The following is a 21,948-nucleotide window of genomic DNA, read 5'->3' as shown; positions in this document are numbered from 1 at the left end:
CTCATGAGGCTGAAGAAGAACAAAACAAGCAGATCCAAAGGAGCGAAGGTGATGATAGTTAGGGGGTGACCCAAAGAGACGCTCATACGGAGTTTGATTATGGATGACAGTGCTTGGAATGCGATTAATAGTATGGATAGCATGGAGAGTAGCTTCACCCCAAAATGGGGGAGGAACTTTGGCAGAAAGAAGAAGAGCACGAACAGTGTCAAGAATATGATGAAGTTTTCGTTCAGCTCGACCATTTTGCTGAGAGGTACCTGGACAAGTTAGATGATGTACAGTGCCATAGGAGTGTAACAGAGCTTGAAAAGCATATTGAGTATATTCAAGAGCATTATCAGAACGAAAAATTTTGATTCGTTTGGAGAATTGTGTTTCAACCATTTTTGTAAAGTTACTATATATTGGCAAAATTTCAGAACGAGATTTCATAGGAAAAATCCAACTATAATGAGAATAATCATCGATAAAAACAACAAAATATCGAGATCTACCAATACTAGCAACAGGAGAAGGTCCCCAAATATCAGAATGAATTAACTCAAAAACACTATTAGAAATAGAATCACTATTATTAAAAGGTAAAGCTGGCTGTTTTCCTAACTGGCAAGAAGTACAATCAAAATTGTCTTTGGACACAGAACCTTAGAAGCTAACTGTTGTACCTGAGAAGAGGGTGCATGACCAAGACGAGAGTGCCAAAGTGAGAGAGAGGGTAAGGAAGACACCGCAGCAGCAGCAGCAGCAGCAATAGACACCGGAGCAACGGGTGGAAGATGAAGATTGTCCACGGGAAACATACGCCCAACTCTAGGGCCTGTCCCAAGCTCTTGTCCCATCCTCGGATCCTGCACAATACACCCAGAATAGTAAAAAATAAGGCGATAACCTAGTTCGGCTAATTGTCCTACAAAACACAAATTATAGGATAGGTCAGGTACATGGAAGACCCTAGGGACAGAGAGGTTGGAGGTCGAAACAAAACCTAGACTATTCCCATGCATGGTGGAACCATCAGCTGTGTGAATATTTAGGGGATGTGGTGCAGGGTCAAGTTTGGAGAATAAGGATGAGTGAGGTGTCATATGATTGCAACAGGCAGAATCAAAAGGCCAAGTTTGAGACTTATCGGGTAAAACTGAGAGAGCAGTGGAAAGAGATGCAGTACCAGCCATACGAACAGCCTGAGCTATGATCTCCTGTAGTTCAGTGGGTGAGAGGTTGATAGTGGATCTAGAAGACTGGGACTCAGCTGAAATGGGAGGCATTGGTGGAGTAGGCTCAGTATTAGCAACTACAGCAGTAGATTTGTTGCGACGGTAACAAGTCTCAATAGTGTGGCCAGGACGCTTGCAATAGTTGCAAAACTTTTTGTTGGTCTGCTTGCAATGATTGCTGGAGCCAGAGGGATCACCTGATTGTTGAGGTTGCTCTATGGGTGGAGCAGAAGGAGTAATAGCCAGAACATTAAAATTATTCTGGGCTTGAAGAGTTGCAAGGCGAGCTTCTTCTCTTACTAACTCGTTCACAGCAGTATCAAGAGAGGGAGGAGGACTGCGATTAAGAAGCTGACCTCGAATGGGCTCATAGTCCTTGTGAAGTGACATCAGGAACTCATAGAGACGAAATTCATCTCTAACAGCAGCATATTGTAGAGCATCTTTTGAGCATGCCCAGGTTGGATCAAAAAGGTCAATTTGGTCCCAAATGAAGCGAAGCTGATCATTGTAGTCATATATGGACTGTCCTGGTTCTTGCCTGAGTTGATGCAATTCAACCACTAACTGATATTTCATGGATCCGTGAGTAGTGGGGTATCTTTTGGCCAACATATCCCATGCTGATTTTGCATCATCAAAGGTGCCCAACAGATTAGAGATGGAGGGAATGGAAGTGTTTCGAATCCATGTGAGGATTATGTGATTGTGATTATCCCATTCAATCATGCGACTGAGGAAGGCAGTATCTTCTTCACTTGCCCCCTTCACAGGAATAGTGATTGCACCAGTACAATAATGCCAGAGCATGCGACCCTTAAGAAAACTGCGCATAGCTTGAGACCAAGATAAGTAATTCTTATTCCCCTCCAATACAGTATTGATGGGGCGAGGAAGAAAAACATCCTTTTTATCCATTTAGAGACACAATATGCAAAAACAGATTGCAAAAATGAAATCTACGCGAAAAACTGAGTAAGGATAACCTGGAATGAAAAAGTCAACTCTAGAAAGTCAACGGTAAAAGTCAACACCTGGTCAACGGTCAACAGTCGGTCAAAGTCAACGGTCAACGGTCGGTTAATGGTCCATTCAGTGATGACATCAGCAAGTGACTGGATGCTGACATAAGCTAGGGCTGACGTGTACTGATGACGTCAGCCTTGAAGGGAAGACGGCGCGTGAGGCGCGTGGAGCGCGTGAGCTGCAGCACAGGTTCTTTGAGCGGCGCATAAAGGCGCGTGCGGTCTCCGATAGCTTCGAGGCTTCCACGAACGTGTAGATCGGGGCAAGTAGATCTTAGTGGTACCTTCAAAAAGGTGATCGAAGCAATATTCACGGCGGTGTCGAAAAAGGCAGCGGTCTTTGCAGTGTTAGAACTCTTCAACGGCGGCTGCTACAGGTCCGGAACCTAAGGAAGATGTCTGGAAGACTCAAAATTTCAACGGCGAAAGGCTGTAGCAGTTGTTATGACGGCGGAAGCGATATTAAGAATGAAGTTACACCAATAAAGACAAGATTGCTAAGAAAAGGTCAGAGTAGTGGCTCTGATACCATGTTAGAAATACTGAATTCAATAGTATTGTATTTCTCACTGAAACAATATACATGAGTGCCTTTATATAGGAGGCATATGAGTGCAGTACAAGTAAAATGTGTGTTATACAAGCAAGTAATCTAGTTGGGCCAAGCCCACAATACTATACACACGTTAACACTTATAAACCCAATATCCGAACATAAAGTGTCGTAGTCACAGTGATCAAAACAACAACTCACGAGCCTTAATTTGACCTTTGGATTAAAGGATATCATGGAATGGAGATTTGATGGCTAAGATGAATTTGCATAATTGGAGCTCGATCATGTGTTATTATGAATAGTTGATTCTACTTGCTCACAAGTGTATTAAATTTACAATCATTGTAATAATCTCAATGGTTCTTATCAAAATTAACAATAGGATTCCACGCGTTTGATTAATCTAATGACTAAACATTAATATTTTCTTGATTTTAGATGTAATTGATTCTAACTTATGAATAATTATATGAAAATTTGGTGTTTATAATGTTTGAGTGTGATTCTGTGGGGTGATATTTGCCTGAAAATCAAAGCATTTAGTGAAAATCAAGTAAAATAGGAAAGAATCATGACTAGACCTAGACCCAAGTGCCAATTGACACTTAGACCTAGTCTTCATTTTCTAATCGACAGACAGAGAGGTAATCTAATTATCAATCAACACTTGGACCCACTAGTCATCAATTCTCTTCATTTTTTTCAATTTTTCTTGCACCATACTCCCTAGAGCTTTAAAGGAATTAACAAAGAAAGGCTCATTTTGTGGTTCAGTCTTCCTAGTCTCGAATTGCAAAAAAAGCAATCTGGTCTTTCTAGTCTCAAATTACAATTGGGTATCTTGTTGCCTTACTCCTTGAGGTTTTTAGGGGACTCCCATACCCAAGGTTCTCTCCTAGGGTTTTATAGGAAAAAAAAAGAAGGGAAAAGCACCTTACGGTTCATCTTCCTAGTTGGATCACACCAAAGCAAATATCGATCTTCCCAGTCTTAGGTTTGCAACCAAGAATTTGTTTGTCTCACTCATTGAAATCCTCTAAGAGGAATCCTCCCCCCTTGTTTTTTTGATTTGTATGCAAGTTAGTCTAGTATGCTTGTAGTGTTATAAACATATTTAGCTTGATTTTATGATAGAAACTAGGATTTAAGCTCGCTTTTTGGTTTGAATGTTTCTTTGATATTTGTATGTGTTTATGATTAAGTTCTTACATGCTCATGCACTATGATAGATCTTAGGATTCCTTAAAATTTTATCTCAAATATGGATATTTTTAATCATTGTCACTTGGCACACACAATCACCGTGCTTTAGCTTTCAATCCACATTATATAATCACATGCTAGAATAAGGTTTTCACTAGTCACACATTAAGCAGTAGTCTTAATCCTATTTAATGAATAATAGCATGCTCTTGAGTGCTAATAACATGTTTTCTTGCATAATGTGACATGACTATTGGTCGCTAAAGTCTAGAACACCAACTTCACTTGACAAGGCGGGTGCCTAACCCCTTCTCACCTTATAACTTAGCCTTTAAACTTAGATCAAGGAGTTAGAACATCGGCTTCACTTGGCAAGGTGGGTGTCTAACCCCTTCTCACCTTATAACTTAGCCTTTAAACTTATATCAATGATTTGTAAATTAATATTCATTCGTCTAATTTTTCAATTTTTAAAATGTAACTAGAACCAGAGTTATGTAGTCCTTCTTAAATTGTATCAAGAACAAAAAAGCTATAATACCCTAGTTATATTGATTAACATTTTTTTTTTTATCAAATCAATAAAGTTTTGTACTTTTTCCCCCCATTTGAATAAAATAAGTGGCGATTCCATGTGAAACCCTCAATCTAGGAGGGAAATAACATCAATTGAATCACTACCATGATAGACACCACACATGGTTCCCTCTACTTGCATGGGTTTGGTCCAACAAAGGAAATTGATGGGTTGGGATTGCAACCTCTAACACCGTGTTTTCCTAAATATACAATAGGGCTGCAAGCATAATACTTAAATCCCAAAAAACATATCATATTAATCATATATAAAGAGAGAGATGATATTGTAAGTGCATAATTGCTCCTGGACCCAAAGACAATTATGGGCTCAGGCCCAATGAGCCTTAAATAATGAAATTTGTAGAGTGTGGGCTAGAAATCTAGATCAGAAGTACTGAGAACTGAATAACAGGCTATGGTGTGCAAACACTTGTAAATAATGAATGATAATTGCTGATGAATCTCCTCGAACGTGAGCCGAGGACTACTTCTGTATTATTTCTCTTTCTTTCTTAAAGATTACAATTCTTAATTTCTTTCTTGGTTACTGACTGATCCCCATTTTCTTTGACCTTCACCCCCCTTAAATACTTCCTTTCCTTATGCTTTATCCACGTGTTGCTCAAACCCCCTCCCCTCTAGATATTTCTTCTCTTAGTGCCTTTGAATAGTGATCAGAAGTTTCAGTTCTACTGTTCAGAGGTCACTTCCTCATTAATGCGGCCAGGGAGGTAGGTGCAGAGTCTTTAATGCGGAGGTGGCAACCTTTGCTTTTGATATTTTTCTAACACCGGTGTATCTAGAAGGTTCAGGGTTTCCCCCTTTTAACCAACAGTCTTTCCAGAATTTTTCCTTGACCTTCGTAGTGAATCTCCGAGTTCTCTTGTGTCTGTCCGAGGAGAAACTCACCCTCGGATGTGTCCTCGGACCCTCGGCGTATGGGCCGATTCGCAGTGCTAACAAATTCTTAGCTCAAGAACAAATCGGCCCTTCTTGTTAGAGCCCAAAGGCCCAAAGTCCCAAATGCCCGCTTGGGTCCTTTTACTCCCCACAGATATAATATAAAATGATAAAATACCAATTCTTCTACAGAAAAATAAATATAACATATATCCACACAAAAAATTGAAACAAAGTTGGTTACACGATTGGTTGGTATACTTAACTCTAAAGTAATAGAATTTGCATTTTTTTTTTAATTTTTTTTTATGTTTATGTTTATGTTTATGTGTTTGTCTTCTTCTTAATCAATTATTTATTTTTTCTCATTATAATATATATGTGTGTGTGTGTGTGCGCTCGCGTGCGCGTGTGATTGACATTTTACATATGTATTATATATAATTATTTTTAATTATATGATAGTTATATGTATAATTATTCTTGGTTTTAAATTTAAGGATAATGGTTGTGATAATACGCAAGACACTACAACATGCATTTTCATTCCCAAATAAATTATTAAATGTGGAAGTATCAAACTAAAAAAGATGATGGCGATGGAGTTAGCCATTGCAACTCCTAGCACCCGAAACTTTGAATGATAAATTTCAAAATTAAGGGTGATAAATATTTGCTAAAAATGTTGGTGCATGTATGAAAAGTATATAAAAGTACCAGTAGGAAAGAGTCTTATTTCCAACTAATGGAATCCACGAAGAAAAGGGATATTGAAGCAATCATCATTATGAAAGGAATGAATCATTTAATTAGTTTGACGCGTCTATCAACTAATTATTATTCTCCCGTTCTCCAACTAATAGCTTCCTTAAAATACATTATAGGATGTGACATAAAATCCAAATGCATTCCTTTGAAGCCACTAAGCTCTGTCATTGTATTAGTAGACTAAATTATAACATAATTTGAATAACATTTTTTACCAATTCAAATTGCGCGAATTGCTTTCATCAGTGAGAGTACCTAAGTTTTTTATTCTTTATATTTGCCTAAAAATCTTTTTTTAAGTTAAATTTTTGTACATCAACTTAGTTGTTGAAATATCTAATATACAAAAGAGATGAAATCAAAAACTAGTACTTATCTTTTCAGCCTCTTAACATAGTGTTTTTTTAATAAAAAATATATAAAAAATTAAAATCCCAACATATATATTGGACATCCAAAAAAATTACAACAAAATTACCTATCTCAGTATTTGGCATACCTAACTTTGATTTAAGTAAATTTATGAACTTTGGATTTGAATCTCCATTCTTATACTTTTATAATAATTGTTATGTTTACGTTTATGTCTATTTGTTTTTGTTTGTTCCATGTTATCATATATAAATATTTTATTTTTCAGAAATTTTATGAATTATTGAATCTACTATGAGACTTCAACCTAAGGGTGGCAATTTGTCTTTGTGTATTGGTTTCGTGTCTTGTCAATTCATGCGTATCTAACTATATAGGTGAACACTAATCCGACATGTTTATTAAACGTGTTAAGATTCCTCAACCCTAACCCGACTCATTTATTAAACGAGTCAATCGTGTTAACTTGTTTATCAAATTTTATCAAAGGGAAGAAAACAATTTAAGAAAAACAAACAAATAAATATTTTAAATATAAAATTCAGAACTAATGAGTAACTGCATCACAAATAATTATTCAAAACTAGAGCATATCTCAATATCACAAATAATCAATCACAAAATGTCAAAGAAAATAAACCAAAACAACTAATACGTTTATATACCTAGGGTTTGAAAGGTATATTGGTAAAATTTTATTTAATTAAACTGGTCAAATGGGTTCCATAGATTAAACACTAACCCAACCTGTTTATCAAATGGGTTCTTCATGTCAACCCATATGACACAAACGCAATAAGCCCCAATCTATAACCTGCTAATTTCGTGTCGTGTCGTGTTGGGTTCGCAAATCGTGTCCAATTTTGTCACCCTTACTTCAAACTGTGGAGAATTTCATTAGGTTAAGTTATTAGTTTTTTATTAGATAGGAGAAAATGATTTATTAGCATAGCCCAAATATATATTAGTTATCATCAGTAAGATGACTTTTCTATTCATATAATAGGTAAGATTCAAATTCATCACAACTTAAATGTTAGCCTCCCATTTGGTGGCACTTTTGACACATGGTGGCTATGGTTGTAATGACCTACTTTTTGAGTAACTATCATACAAAATTGTTAGATTATTTAAGCTATTTTTTCTATGATTTTTATCCATCCTAAAGGCATTCAAGTATTTTATATGGCAAATATTCCTCCAAATCTTCTTTGATTCTTCATATATGATCAATTTCATAAATAAAATCAAGGAGTTGTGGGATTAGAATAATTTTTTTTTTCAAAAGAAGACTTGGCCTTTCATATTATGGCTTTAAGGGGCGGTGAATAGAATTGGTTCAAAAGAGAAGGGTTTTGTAATTTTGAGGGCTAGCTTGTTTTTAAAAAGAAAATAGAATTATTATATTTGTAAACACACATCAACCAAGGGTAATTAAAGAGTTCTTAATAGTTTGGAGATAATCACAACTTAAAAGTGCTTAAATCGCATTGATAACGATGCTGAAAAATGATATTTGCTCACTTACCTTAAATTTTGATTCACACATAACTTTTGAGTTAAGTTTAGTTTATTGGAAAGTACATATCTTGGGCTTCAATTTGAACATATATTTTGTGTAGTCTGGATTTAAAATAAATGAGTTATGGTCGTTTGAAGTTAAACAATTATAGTTGTTTGATTTGGTATATTTATTTGACTTGAAGATAATATGTTTTGTATGATGTGTTCTAATTTGGTCATGATCTAATTTTGCTTACTTTTTGGTATTTCCTTTGTGTTTTCATTTACGTCCTTAAATATCAAGTTAGTTTATTGACGTAGAACTTTTCACATGTGTTTCCTTTCATTATAGTGATATATTCTTTGATGTATGTTAATATGACAATGATGTAGTTTTTCATTTAGTTTTGGTGTTTCCTTTGTATTTCTCTTTGATTTAAACTCAAGTATACAATTGATTTAATCTAAACATGTGATTTTTACAGTTTTTGTGCTAATGTTGCGAACGTGTGCTAAAGGATGGACATATAGGGTTTCAACCTTGCGTACGCATGGTTGAGTATGCGTACTCACCTCAAACTTAAATTTGGGTAGAAAACCATGTTTTATTTTATTTAATTAATTTCCATGTGTTTTGTGATTTGTTTGACTTTGAATTCCATGTTTTAGGTTAATTGATTGATATTTTGTTTTCCATTTTAGGTTTAATTTGATATGTTTTTCTTGTGTGTTTATTTAATTGCTAGTTTTCCATGTTTAATATAATTTGTTTTATTTGTAATTTAATGTGTTTCTTTTTATGTTATGCGATATTTAACATGTTGATTATGTTCTTTTTTGTTTAGTGCATGATGTATGTTTAGATTTGGGATTATGACTCTTTTAATAACTTTTTTTTATTAAACATAGCCTATCAATATATAATAGAGGCCAGCCCACAAGACTGGCAGTTTTGAATGCCTAACATCTTCCTAAGTCGTACTCTAACCCCGAACCCGTAATTTGGTGTGTAGACCCATGTAAGAGTCACAATTTGATTTCTAAATCTAAACTAGGTGACTACTCCCAAATCTCTGTCTTTGATCCATTCGGCTAAGTCGTACTTCCCATGAGGACATGAACCATGTGTGAGAGTGCGAGACAATGCACTCACAATATTTTATTTTTTTCAATTATTGTAATATCAAAGTGACTTGAATTTCTTTTGTTTAACAAAAGAGTTATCACGAAGATATTGACAAATTGCTCTATGTTGACTTTCCTAGTGTTTGCATTGCTATTGTTGACAATGCAATTTGTGGCTTCTATGGGCGTAAGCCACACAGTGACGGACCTACATGCGCCCCCCCCCCCCCTCCCTCCCCCAAAAAAGAAGCTAGTATATTAAATTTTCGAGTTCTATTTTGATAAATGTGTTAAAATGTTTAAAAAACACTTATTTTGTAAGTTATACTTTGTTAACATTTTTATAATATCAAATGTTTAAGAAACATTTATTTTATATGTAGTATTTTGTTGAGTTTTTATTTTCATAAAAAAAAAAAAAATTGTTTTAAGCTTTGGCCTCCCAAGTTCAAATCCTGGTTCAGTCCCTGAAGCCACATAAGGGATATAAGAATAAATATTATTAATTATAAAATGATATTTATATCGAATGGCGAATATCAAATAACAAATAAATATATTGGTCGAATAAAAATTATACAAGATATAAGACCTTTGGCAGAGTGATTTGCCTACGAGACCAAAAAGGGGAATTAAACTCCATGTCCTCAACTTTTATTAATTGAGTTATTTGTTTCATTAAGATTAGATATACACACAAACAAAAGTAATATTGTTAAGAATTTAACATTGTTAAGTCTATTTGTCAATGCATCAATCAAATCAATTACGTTGTTCATAAAAAAAAAAATCAAATGAATTACGTTATGACGTGGATCAAACAATGGATCGGTCGATAAACAATGTTCTAGCATTGATTTTTATACTATAATGCAAGCACCCAATCTATCACAATATGGGCCCAAAAAATTAGGCCCTTGTCTACATTTCATCACACAATAAGGGGGAAGCCCAAATAGGGATGGAGCTTAAAGTAATAATAATGAAGACCCAAGATAGAGAAGGGCCTCTTGGGCTCTATACAGTATTCTACAATATTAATCACCAGAAATCGCAAAGTATATCAGTAGCACTCATATGTGGATGGCTCTACCGCATTCTGAGGCCCCCCATCTCGTAAGCAATCAATGGGAGGTATAGTCAAAGTCTCCTGATTCCCATAAGCATTCCAACAAAATGGATCCTCAAGCAGTTGCCCCTCCTCTGGAAAAAGCTCTACTTCTGAAAGTTTTATGTTTGTGCAAGCAACTGTGTCACTGCATGCAAAATGTATAGGGGTCATGCGCACATCATAGGTGCCCTTTATGTTCCTGTAGGAAATGTCATTGACATGTACAGCTGAAGTTTCGTTTAAGCAAGCCTTTGACAAGCAGTAATATTGGTCTATGATAATGCAGTTCATAACGTTGTTCATTTGGATGTTATCGAATGCTATGCCTGTTACTGAACCCGTCCCACCTTGCCAAGTCTTGATTCTGAGCCCATTGTCCGATTCCTTAATCACTGCGTTGCGAACTGTAATGTTAGAAACACATGCCTGGGAATTGTGCACTCCAAGGCTTCCAATGCTGCAGAAAATAAATGAGAGTAACTAAGTCAGGCCCACCGAAAGAGAATTCAGTTTGTTGATCCCATTTCATACTAAACTATTCATCAAAAACAGAGAGGTAAAACTAAAGTACAAATTCAATGAATTCTCTACTTTAGATTTTTGAATTAGATTCAATAATGTCCATGCACCAATAACTCACATGGTAGATTTTAATTATCGTTTGGAGAAAATTACATCAATGTGATTACGTGGTTGAATTTAATTGAAAAATCTAATTACAACATACTATTAAATCTAAGTATATATTTCTTAAACAGTATACATCTATCCTAGGATTCTATATGGGTTATTTATTTGCTTTCAGCTTTCTATCTGGAAGTTTAAATAATTTCAACTGTTAAAGCGATTTATTAAATGAGGCAGGTGCCGCATGGCTTCAAGGAGATGTTAATAAAGGCCATTCTTTCCTTTTGATTCTAATTTTTCCTCTTATGGATGTACCTCCAAGATGCTATTTAACCCGCCCTAGTGGTCACAACTAATTTTTCCTTGAATTTGCTTTCATGTCTACAGTTCATTAGTCTAATTAAATTCAATTATGTGTCTGCATTGGTTAATGAACAATGTAGTTGAAATTAATTAAATTTAACTATGTGGCTACATTAATCAATAAGCGATATAGTTGATTTAATTGTGAAAGATAATTATACCATTTGTAATGCATTAGTCAATACAATGACATGATTGAAGCATAATGAATAATTCAATCAACCTTAACAAATAGGTAGTTAGGCAAGATTTATATTTATTTGAGAAAGAGAATATGCACCTGATCCCATGACTAGGCCCACAAGTGACACCCTCTATTGCTACATTTGAGCACCCGGGTCCAATCGAAATGCAATCATCACCTGTTTAAATCAAGTATAATCGTTACATCTAATCTGATATCTAATACAATAAACTGAATAAAGTATACACTTGCCAAATTGAGTAAATTAGTCACACCGTTTTCCTACCATTGCTAATCATGGAGTTGTATATTCCAACAGCTTTAGTGTTCTCAATATGGATCCCATCGGTGTTGGGGCTGAGTTTAGGTGAAGAGATGGACAGCTTGTCAATCAATACTCCTTCACAACCATCGAATTTCATATGGAACTGAGGACTATTTAGGATTCGTAGACCACTGACCACCAAATTTGTGCTCATGAAAAACCGAATTAACTGTAAAGATAGTAAACAAGATTGTTATTTCAGTTTTAAAAAAAAAAATCAACTTAGTGACTAAAATTTTAGAATTGGCTTTTTCTGATTATTCAACTTACTGCAGGGCTGTCACATGGTCCTGACAACGTCGACCCGTTTGGACCCTGAAATAACAAAATAGCATTTAGCAAAATATTCCATCCTTCCATACACTCTTGTATGCGTGTCCTCAATGTTTTTTTTTTCCTCTCTCTAAAAAATTCCTTTGAATTTATATATATATATATATATATAAAGATTTTGATAATTATTATTTTACTTTGAAAACTTAAAGTACAGTTAAAAATATGTCTAAGAATATATAAAATATACTTAAAGCTATATAATAAATATATATATATATATATATATATATATATATATATAAAGATTTTGATAATTATTATTTTACAAGTACAGTTAAAAATATGTCTAAGAATATATAAAATATACTTAAAGCTATATAATAATCAATTTATTATTATATCTCAACAGTGTTGTGCCTAATTTTTTAAGTATTATTGTCATATGTCACACCGCGCCCATGTTTGTGTCTATGCTTCTTAGAATTAGCATAGTGTAAATTGCTTTATCAAAAATAAAAAAAAAGAAGTGTAAATTGGATTAAAGATAAACTACCCGGTGAGGCTTGCAGGGGAGTTCCCACCATTTCTGGCCATTCCCTTCAATGGTTCCTTTTCCTGTGAAAGTCATTTGGTCAAGTCTGTAAAACACAAGCCATTGCTTGCGGCTGTCTGCTTTAGGCCATGAATCTGGTCCCTCCGGTGGCATTAGGACCCCATCCACCTTTTCAAAAATAGAGCTTAAAATTAAGTGAACTGTATAAACCACAAAAAAATTAATAGCAATATACTGAAATGAGCTAAAGAGTAAGGAATTTCTTTACTTACTTGGAATACAAGTCCTGGCTTGCATGGCCCTGAGAATATTGTTGAAGTGATTATGAAACTATGATCTTCAGGAGCCAAAATTACTGCTGATTCTACTGCACAAGCTTCTTTCCATGCTTGTCTGAATGCCTCAGTGTCATCATTTGAACCATCTCCAACAGCCCCATAAGATCTTACATCGAAAACACAGTTTGTACTAGAATTTCCAGGATCATTTGGGTAGGGGTCAGAAGGAACAGAAGGAGGACTAGTTGGTGATGAAGGGTCTTGAGGATCAGGGGAAGATACAGGGGATTTAGAACCAGAGGAGCCTCTATTAGAACTTTTCGGCCTGTGGTAATGATATCGTCCTTCCACATTGCTTGAATTCTGAAAGACAAGGCTGGCTATGATCCAAATGGCTAACAGAGTGTGAACAAGGTCCATGATAGGCAATATTTGATGGATTATCTAGACAGTCTTTAACACTATGAAGAATGTCTTAATGATAGAACAGGAACCACCACAGAATGCTACACAAGTGTTCCTCTGGGAAATGACAAAAAAAAAAAAAGTTATAATTGCAGAAAACTAATGGCGGAGAAAGAATGAGTTAACTACTAGAGGCTTCACATAAACTATCCTGGCAAAGACAATTTGAAGCAAAGGCTCATATACTTATATACCCAGACTAAAAGTTCCTCAGAAGAATTGCTCTCATGTCATAAGTTTGATACGTGTCAAGTACCAGTTGATTAAAATGTCATTGTCTCTAGGAACGGTTGGATGGTTTTGTAGGGATTTTGTAGGTTATTCTTATGTGACAATCTTGGCAGAGCAATATTTTGTTGTACATGGATTTTATTTTTAATGGTCTCTAACTTTTCCTTTTTCTCATACTATTTTCTTTGGTCTGATTCAATGTTATGTGGCCCAACGATCTCATGTTTCAGCTTTTCTTTCTCTCTCTCTTTTTTAATTCACCAACTGTTGTTTTTTGTGAGGTAAAGCTGTGAGGAATTGTACCTTCAATAGTTCCGAGCTTGTGAACTGCTATGAGGCCCTTATTTCCTAGAAAAGTGTGCAAAAACCAAATGTGCTCTTCGTGGCCTTGAATCTTTTAAGCTGTAAAATGATCCTCTCCTTTGCACTCATTAATGTAGGGTACATGAGCAATCTCAATGGCATTATAGTGCAATAAATTATTTTTGGTAATAATAGTGCAATAAATTAAGTACTATTGGTGTGGCACGGCACCTAGGATTCGTAAAACCATATAGCAGTTAATTATTATTTTATTGAGACTTTGATCATATAGTCATGCATGGTAGAGAAGGCTTTGAGACCTAACCTAACAACATATTAAGTATTAACCATCATTAATACTTTCTTCATTTAAATGTATTAGAAAGTGTCACTGTTTTTTCTTATTTGAAGAATAATTTGCCACTTCTTTGCAACAGATGCATCTGTTCTTGAAGTTTGCTAGGGTAACTTTGTATGCAAAACTGAGATTAACTTAAAAAATATGTTAGGAGCATTAACCAAAGGTTTGTTCATATAATGATAAAGAGTTCTAGCACCATTTCATGACAAACGAGCCGTGTAGTATTTACATCTTGACATTCGGGTGCCTTGGATCGCCATGGAATGCTGATATACATATACAAACACACACACATATATCGACACAAACACCCAAACAAAAACAGTCCAAATATTGCTGTCAACAAAAATATTTTTTTTCCTCACACTGCCATCTACAAAAAGGAAGTTTTGGTCAATTCAAATGACACTTTTAAATATGGTTTTAACCTAATGATCGAGTACAACAACGCCCAAATATTTTTGAAACTAAAATACTATATTTTAATATATGAGGGTCTTCTTCATTTTTTTTTTTTTTTTTTTTTTGGTAACACACACATATATAAGAGGGTCTTCAAACTTTTACGTTATGTCTATAAAAAATTCCCCTAAAAAAAAAGTTGTGCCTAAAATAAGATATACATCAGTTGGCCTTATTAGTAATAAATCAAATTCTCGATAAAAATTATATATATATATATATAAATCTAGACAATCAAAAATTATATATATATATATTCCATCTTTGTAATATCAAACCCAATCTCTATTGCCATTAATTACCATCAAATATTGATTGAGATGTTTTATACTTTTATTCCCTCAAGAGGTGTAAATATTCCATGTGATGCCAATATTTTGATTGTTGCTTCACTCATGACCTCCTTTATTGCTGTGTGTGTGAGAGAGAGAGAGAGAGAGAGAGAGAGAGAGAGGGGGAATAGTTTTGAGAATGTGGGGGGTGAGAGAATATTAAAATGGCAGTAGCAAATGGGTGAACATGGTGGTTTTGATGTAAAAGCAAAAGGACTAGCTCGTGACTCTTTGTTGTTGTTTAGCACCTTGTGGCCATAGAACTAGGAAGCAAGGCAGCCATGCCATGTAGTGGGTGCGCGACAACAGAATTAAACCATTCACGGGTGCATCCAAATCCCTGTTGTCCATATCTATAAGCCAATTTTTGCAACCCATCTCTCATGAAATTAAAGGTTACAATAAAATGACCATTCCATGCTGCCTTGTAATTCTCACGTGACCCCTCATTAAAACAATTATACAACACAAACAATAACATGTATTAACAATACTACAGTACTAATATTGAAGAACTGAATTCACCTGAATCAAGGCGCTGGATTCTAGGGAGCTTGGCAAGTTTTGGACGTCACCATATGCATGCAAAGCCAACGTTAAATGGTATGTATGAGTGTATGAGTTGCTATGTAAGAAAATGTGAGCCCAGAGAGGCTTTTTATAGAGGTTAGGTTTTGCTGGGGAACAAAAACTTGGCATGTTTGATGTAAGTACGTGTTTGTCTTAGTCTGTCACGTGTAGACTCTCACGGGTGAACATGATCGAACTCGAAACTCAAAAGTCGATTTCATACCAGTGATTGAGAATTTGAGGTGCACTTTTTGCGCCTGACACAGAGTAGTAGTAATAAATTGTGTGTTTATGGTTTTCTGATATGACACATCGGATTAAGCTTCATGCTCTCGACACACCATCTCTCTTATTGGTTTATTGCGCTAATAGGTCCACTTGAGAGGGTCCCGTGTCCGCAGCATCAAGGAAAAATGGGGTTCTCTCTGCTTGAAAGGCAATTTTTTAAATACAATATTACGTGCACCTTTTCGCAACAAAGTTCAGATTATAAGTTCCGCGACCGAGACAGGATTTAGAGTTAGGGGCGGAAGTATAAAAAAATATCATTCTGAAACTCTAAATAAGCATCTTTTTTCCTCAACTAAAATTAAAAAAAAGTATTTATTTAATATTAACAAACCGTTAATGAAGACAAAAATACAAAAATTATTGTTTCTTAATACATTATAATGCAATTATTTATGAAAATGGAACTTGACATGTGTCTACTACTGGTTTTTGTGTGTTTATTTTTGTGTATGTGTCTTTGATGTGTGCGTCTATTTGGTAATGACAAAATTATTTTGTTAAAATCTTTTAAAAGGTCAAGTTTGTTTGTTTTAAATAAAATTAGTTGATTGGGCTCAATCATTTTTAGCTTTGCTATTTGTCATTTTTGTTGTTGGAATAATTTTTTTGAGCTTGTTAATTTTGTTCTAGATTTTAGATCTATAACTTTCTTATGGCCTTTAAAAGGACTAACGATATTGTTAAGGGGATTAAGTGTAATTTTATTAAATCAAATTATATTGCTAAAATTAGTACATAAATATATACTAGTAATTAAAAAAAAAAATTGGGAGGGCCATTGCCCCCCTCCCAAGACTAGCATAGCTTTGTCCATGAGTAAATTATTATTAATTTTAATTTAAACCTATAACTAAAATTATTTTGAATCAAATTTTGTTGTGAAAATGTTTTAGACGTAACATTTCTCTTTTTTAAATGTCAACATTTTCTTTTCATATTTTGAAATGAGTATACATATATTTCAAGTTTTTAGCACACCAATTGTGGATATTGTGTAATATAGTGATCGAATGTAGAAGAAAATGTTTTCATTTATTTAAACTATCATTTCATGATTTATGTTAAATATTACAAATATCATATCATTTAAATATTTCATATGCTTTTACATTCAAGTAAATAAAATCTTAATCTTGAAATGACGCATTTCAAGTGAAATAAACTAATAGAGATGTAGGGTCTTATCATGCCTTACGACTTAATGTGAGAGAGAGAGAGAGAGAGAGAGAGAGAGAGAGAGGTAGGTCGAGGTTGTCTTATCAGAACCAATTCACATGCTGCAATAAGTTGATTTTGCTGAATTTTGAAGATGGCCATCTCTAGATGCTTCTTCTAAAGGGGATAATGGAGTGGCGGCACGTGTCAGCTGGGAATTCACGGGTTGGTTTTTCTGCATGTCACGGGTGAGAGAAATGTTAAATGTTAATTTAGAGTACTATATAATGTTTGCATTTGATAATTGATACCCTTAACTTGTACTTAAAAACATTATTCAAACTTAAAAAAGACAAAGCATAAATTTTGTGGCTGGGAAGCCATCACCAGGAGTAATTTGGTGGTCCTATTTTATTAATCCCGAATCCCATTTCTTCAAGACCTTTTTTGTTGCATATGGTGTAATGATTGCTCTAGTTTACTGCAATATATACCTCAAGAATGGTATTCATGATGCAAACACAATAAATAAATAAAAGGAGCTCAAAAGTGGTTCCTCATGTATAGTACTATGGTTACCAATGGCCATCAAAGAGAACGGATATATATTTTCAAGATTCATTAAGAGCTTAATTAATCTAATCTAACAAAGATTCTGAATTATTTTTGTTATTTGCCCAGTGAAATTTTGGCATATTTAAAGGGGGGGATATATGTGGAAATTTGATGCATTATTGTGAGATGACCTACAATTTTTGTTTTATAGAATTGATTAGATCATCTTACGCAAATGATGCCATCAGCAAGGAACAGGCCCAACGCCCATGGTTACATAAGTGAAAATATAAATTAACCGACTGAAAAAGTTTTAACCTACCAGCCCAGGTAATGAGAGGATTGTTAGGTTCTAAGATCTTAGGGACTAATGTATTAGAATTTCAATAAGTATTATGTTGATAAATCATGATCAAAACATAGAATCTAGGTTTAGGCTTACTCAAAGTGTGTTTAATTGTAAAATTAGAATCGAGTGATTGCAGGATTTATTGGACAAAATTTGCAAAGCTCGATCGATCGAAAATTAGACTCGATCGATCAAATCACGTGCAGGTTTATTTTTCTGCAAAATTTCCAATTCAGCCTAAGCCCGTTTGATGTGTAGGGTTAAGCGTTTTACTTTACATATAAAAAGAAAAACCCTAACTACGTTTTAGAAGTATTTTGAGTGTTGTGTGTTGAATCTTTTGTGAGATCTAAAAGTGTTTACCTTCATACACACATATAAGGTTATTAAGATCAAGATTCACGTCAAGAGCTCGATGATCACTTCAGTTGCTGCTTAAAGAACTTAAAGAAGATCTGAAACCTTTGAGTAGAGTCTCAAAGTTACAAGTATGAGAACTTATGGTTGCAGTAGATCAAGAAAAGAAATAGTCCGTAGACTCGGAGCTGTCACGTGGTCATGGTAGTAAGTTTTCTACACAAGGTAGCAATAGGATGTTAGTGGTCTAAGTCTTATTGTACAAACTTCAATTCTTTCATAGTGAATTTGTTTTTACCTTGAGGATAGTTAGGTTAAGTCCTCCCTAAGTTTTTTACCGGTTAGGTTTTTTTTTAATGTTATCATATCATAGTGTTCTTTATTTTTCCGCATTATTTACATGATATGATTTTACTGTGTTAACCTAGAACTAAATAATTTATTTAAGTATTCACTTGGCTAAATAACTAGGTTAAACAACTTGTATTTAAGGGGTTTAAAACTTTACAAGTGGTTTCAGAGTGGGTTAGTTCTAGTGTTTAGATCTTTTGATCTAAGAGTTGATCCTTGACCCCTGTTGTCATGGAACACGGTCACTCTCTTGTGATCCCACCTCACTTTGATGGGAACAACCATGCTTACTGGAAAGTAAGGATGAAAGCATTTCTGAAATCTATTGATGAGAGAGTTTGGAACTTCGTTGAATATGGATGAGAGAAACCGACTACTCCTGTAAGTGAGTGGTCAACTTCTCAAAAAGAAGCTGTCACTTTTAAATAGCAAAGCTATGAATACTATTTTTAATGCTGTTTCTATGGAGGAATTCAAGAGAATCTCAAACGTTGAGGTTGTTTATACTATATGAAATATTCTCCAAACTATGTATGAAGGCACAAAGGCAATTAAGATTAATAAATTGCAACAATTAACTACTAGATTTGAAAGTATTAGAATATCTGATGATGAATATTTTGATGAATTCTATACTAAACTGAATGATATTGTTAACTTTGCTTATAATTTGGGTGAAATTTATGATCAACCTAAGATTGTTAGAAAGATACTTAGATCCTTAACTAAGGGCTTTAAACCCAAAGTGACTGTCATTACTGAAAGCAAGGATGTAGACTCCATCCCTGTTGATGAGCTTGTAGGATCTCTTCAATCCTATGAGTTAGATCTACCCAAGACAAACAAATTCAAATCAATGGCTCTTAAGTCAGTTGATGATGTTGATGAGAATGGATTTGAAGATGAACTCTCTTCTACAAAGATTGCTTATCTTGCTAAGAACTTTAGAAACTTTCTTAGGAACAAAAACAGAAGGGCAAGAGGTAAAAACAATGCTGAACCTAGAAACTTTAAGAGGAATGAACCAACCAAGGTTAAAAATACTGATAAATCTAAAGAGAAAGTTGGTCAAACCTCTAGTAACTCTCTAGGTCAACAATGTTTTGGTTGTCAAGGGTATGGTCATGTGAAATCAAAATATCCTACATTCTTAAGATTAAAGGGTAAAGTTATGGCTATAACCCTTAGTGATGATAAAGTTTTTGATTACGAGTTTGGTAGTAATTAAGATGGAAATTTCATTGCTTTCACAGCTACTGCTATAGTTGATGAAAGTGTTATGGTTGAAGAGAACCCTTCTGACGGGGAACTCTCTAAATGTACTGATTTGCAAGAAGCTTTCAATAAGCTATGCAAGTTTGCAACAAAGGATGCTATGAATGTTGACTTAGGTTTAAATAAAATTGCCCCTCTTGAACTTAATAAGAAAAAGGTTCTCTTAGTCTTAAAAAAAGAGGAAGAAGTTCTCTCTTTTAGGCTCATCATATCTTTTTCTCTCTTTCAACCCATGCAATCCAAGCTTGTGGACTCATTCAAACTCACATGTGTGACCAAAGGCAAGCTGATCACACATACTCAGGGGTTAAAGGTTGATGTACAATTTTTTCACTCATGCCACATGCCCCCCAATCCTATTTAATCACTTTTATTTATTCACCAAAAAATACAAAAATATCACCCTTAAATTATTTTAGGCCTCCATGAATATTTCTCATCCCATTGGCCCACAAATATTTCTAATCTCATTATCTATAATAGGCCACTATTTTTCCAACAAAAAAAAAAAAACACTCGCACGTGTGATCCTAATATTTTTCTTTCAAAAAATATATACTAATAATTTGATCACATGTGACTTGCGGGGGGCTGAATGTTAGGGTACATTTTTTTTTTTACACTTAATTTTATTTGAATACCACCTATTTATTTTCAAATACCACTAATACGTTATTGGGTTTTCCCAAATATTTTTTGCTCTATTATTATGTTAATCACAAATATTTCATATCTCATTATCTAAATTGGGTCATGATATAAACTATCACAAAAAACCCAAAAACTCATATTTTATTATCATTATTTAGCTAAGCCCAAAACTGGCCCTATGAACCCAATACGCACATCCTATTCTATTTAAAGCCCAAGAATACTTATGCTTGACAATATTTGAAAAGCCTATAATTCAAGTCCATGGCAAAACAATTTTATCAATGGAATTCAAATACATAATCAAAGCCCATGATTTAAACCCATGGCAATTTATTTATCCAAAGCCCAATTCACATTGGCAATATTTAAAGCCTAATTTTCATTGGCAAAATCAAAGCTCAATTCTCATTAGCAATATCAAAGCCCAGTTCTCGCTGACAATATTGAAAGCCCAATTTTCATTGGCAACATTAAAGCCCAATTCTCATTGGCAATATCAAAGTCCAGTTCTCGCTGGCAATATTTAAAGCCTAATTCTCATTAGTAATATCAAAACTCAATTCTCATTGGCAATATCAAAAGCCCAACTTATGTTGGCACTATTAAAAGCCCAAACTAACTGTTTGACATTATTTTATCAAAAGCCCAAAGTTATTAATACTTGGCAAAATACTATAACAATACTTTAGATTCTTAAACCTATTACTATAATATTACAAGCTCATGGAATTTATGAATTATCTATTCTCAAAACCCATAGCAATCATCTTATAAAAGCTCATGGAAAGTTATGATTATTTATCTTAGACCTATGACATTTATTTATTTCATATCATATTGTAAACTCATGTTCACTATTTATCATACATCACAAGATTCATAAAATCTATTTCCAAAACTCATGATAATTATTCGCCTTACAAGCATATTATGATTATCTATAGAAAAACTCATGAGAATATCATATTATTCCATTATAGTGGATATTGTCTCTATTTAAAACCCATGGTAAATATTATTCTCAAGAAAATATTGGAGGTCATTATTTAAAAAGGCCCAAAAAAATATATCATTTACAAAATAATCCATAGCAAAAATTATGAGAAACTATACAAATTGTTATTTAAAACCCATGGAAATTAATACCCAAAACCTATCATAAATATTTATTAAAACTCATGAATTCATTTTATTTCTACTAACAACTAAAACCCATGTGGAATAAAAATCCATGACAATATATGGTAACTTTGTTCATTTTGTAGGGCT

General features: G+C 34.1%; 1 protein-coding gene across 3 annotated transcripts; it reads right to left on the bottom strand.

Moving 5' to 3' along the window:
- Positions 1 to 10,081: 10,081 nt before the first annotated feature.
- On the bottom strand, positions 10,082 to 15,754 carry LOC142626224 (polygalacturonase At1g48100). Of its 3 annotated transcripts, none has more exons than XM_075800020.1 (8): positions 15,648 to 15,751; positions 13,968 to 14,084; positions 12,963 to 13,490; positions 12,691 to 12,858; positions 12,132 to 12,176; positions 11,823 to 12,030; positions 11,633 to 11,714; positions 10,082 to 10,819 (listed from the first exon to the last, which is right to left on the bottom strand). In XM_075800020.1, the coding sequence occupies exons 3-8, from the start codon at positions 13,386 to 13,388 to the stop codon at positions 10,315 to 10,317; spliced, it is 1,434 nt and encodes a 477-aa protein (XP_075656135.1). In that variant the 5' UTR covers positions 13,389 to 13,490; positions 13,968 to 14,084; positions 15,648 to 15,751; the 3' UTR covers positions 10,082 to 10,314. The 3 variants fall into 3 exon arrangements, with proteins under 3 accessions (XP_075656135.1, XP_075656136.1, XP_075656134.1); XM_075800021.1 differs by having other exon boundaries at positions 13,968 to 14,066; positions 15,648 to 15,676; XM_075800019.1 differs by lacking the exon at positions 13,968 to 14,084 and having other exon boundaries at positions 15,648 to 15,754.
- Between the last annotated feature and the right edge of the window lie 6,194 nt (positions 15,755 to 21,948).

The sequence above is a fragment of the Castanea sativa genome, chromosome 2 (assembly GCF_040712315.1).
Source record: "Castanea sativa cultivar Marrone di Chiusa Pesio chromosome 2, ASM4071231v1".
Classification (NCBI taxonomy): Eukaryota; Viridiplantae; Streptophyta; class Magnoliopsida; order Fagales; family Fagaceae; genus Castanea; species Castanea sativa.
This window is presented reverse-complemented; position numbering and strand designations above follow the sequence as displayed.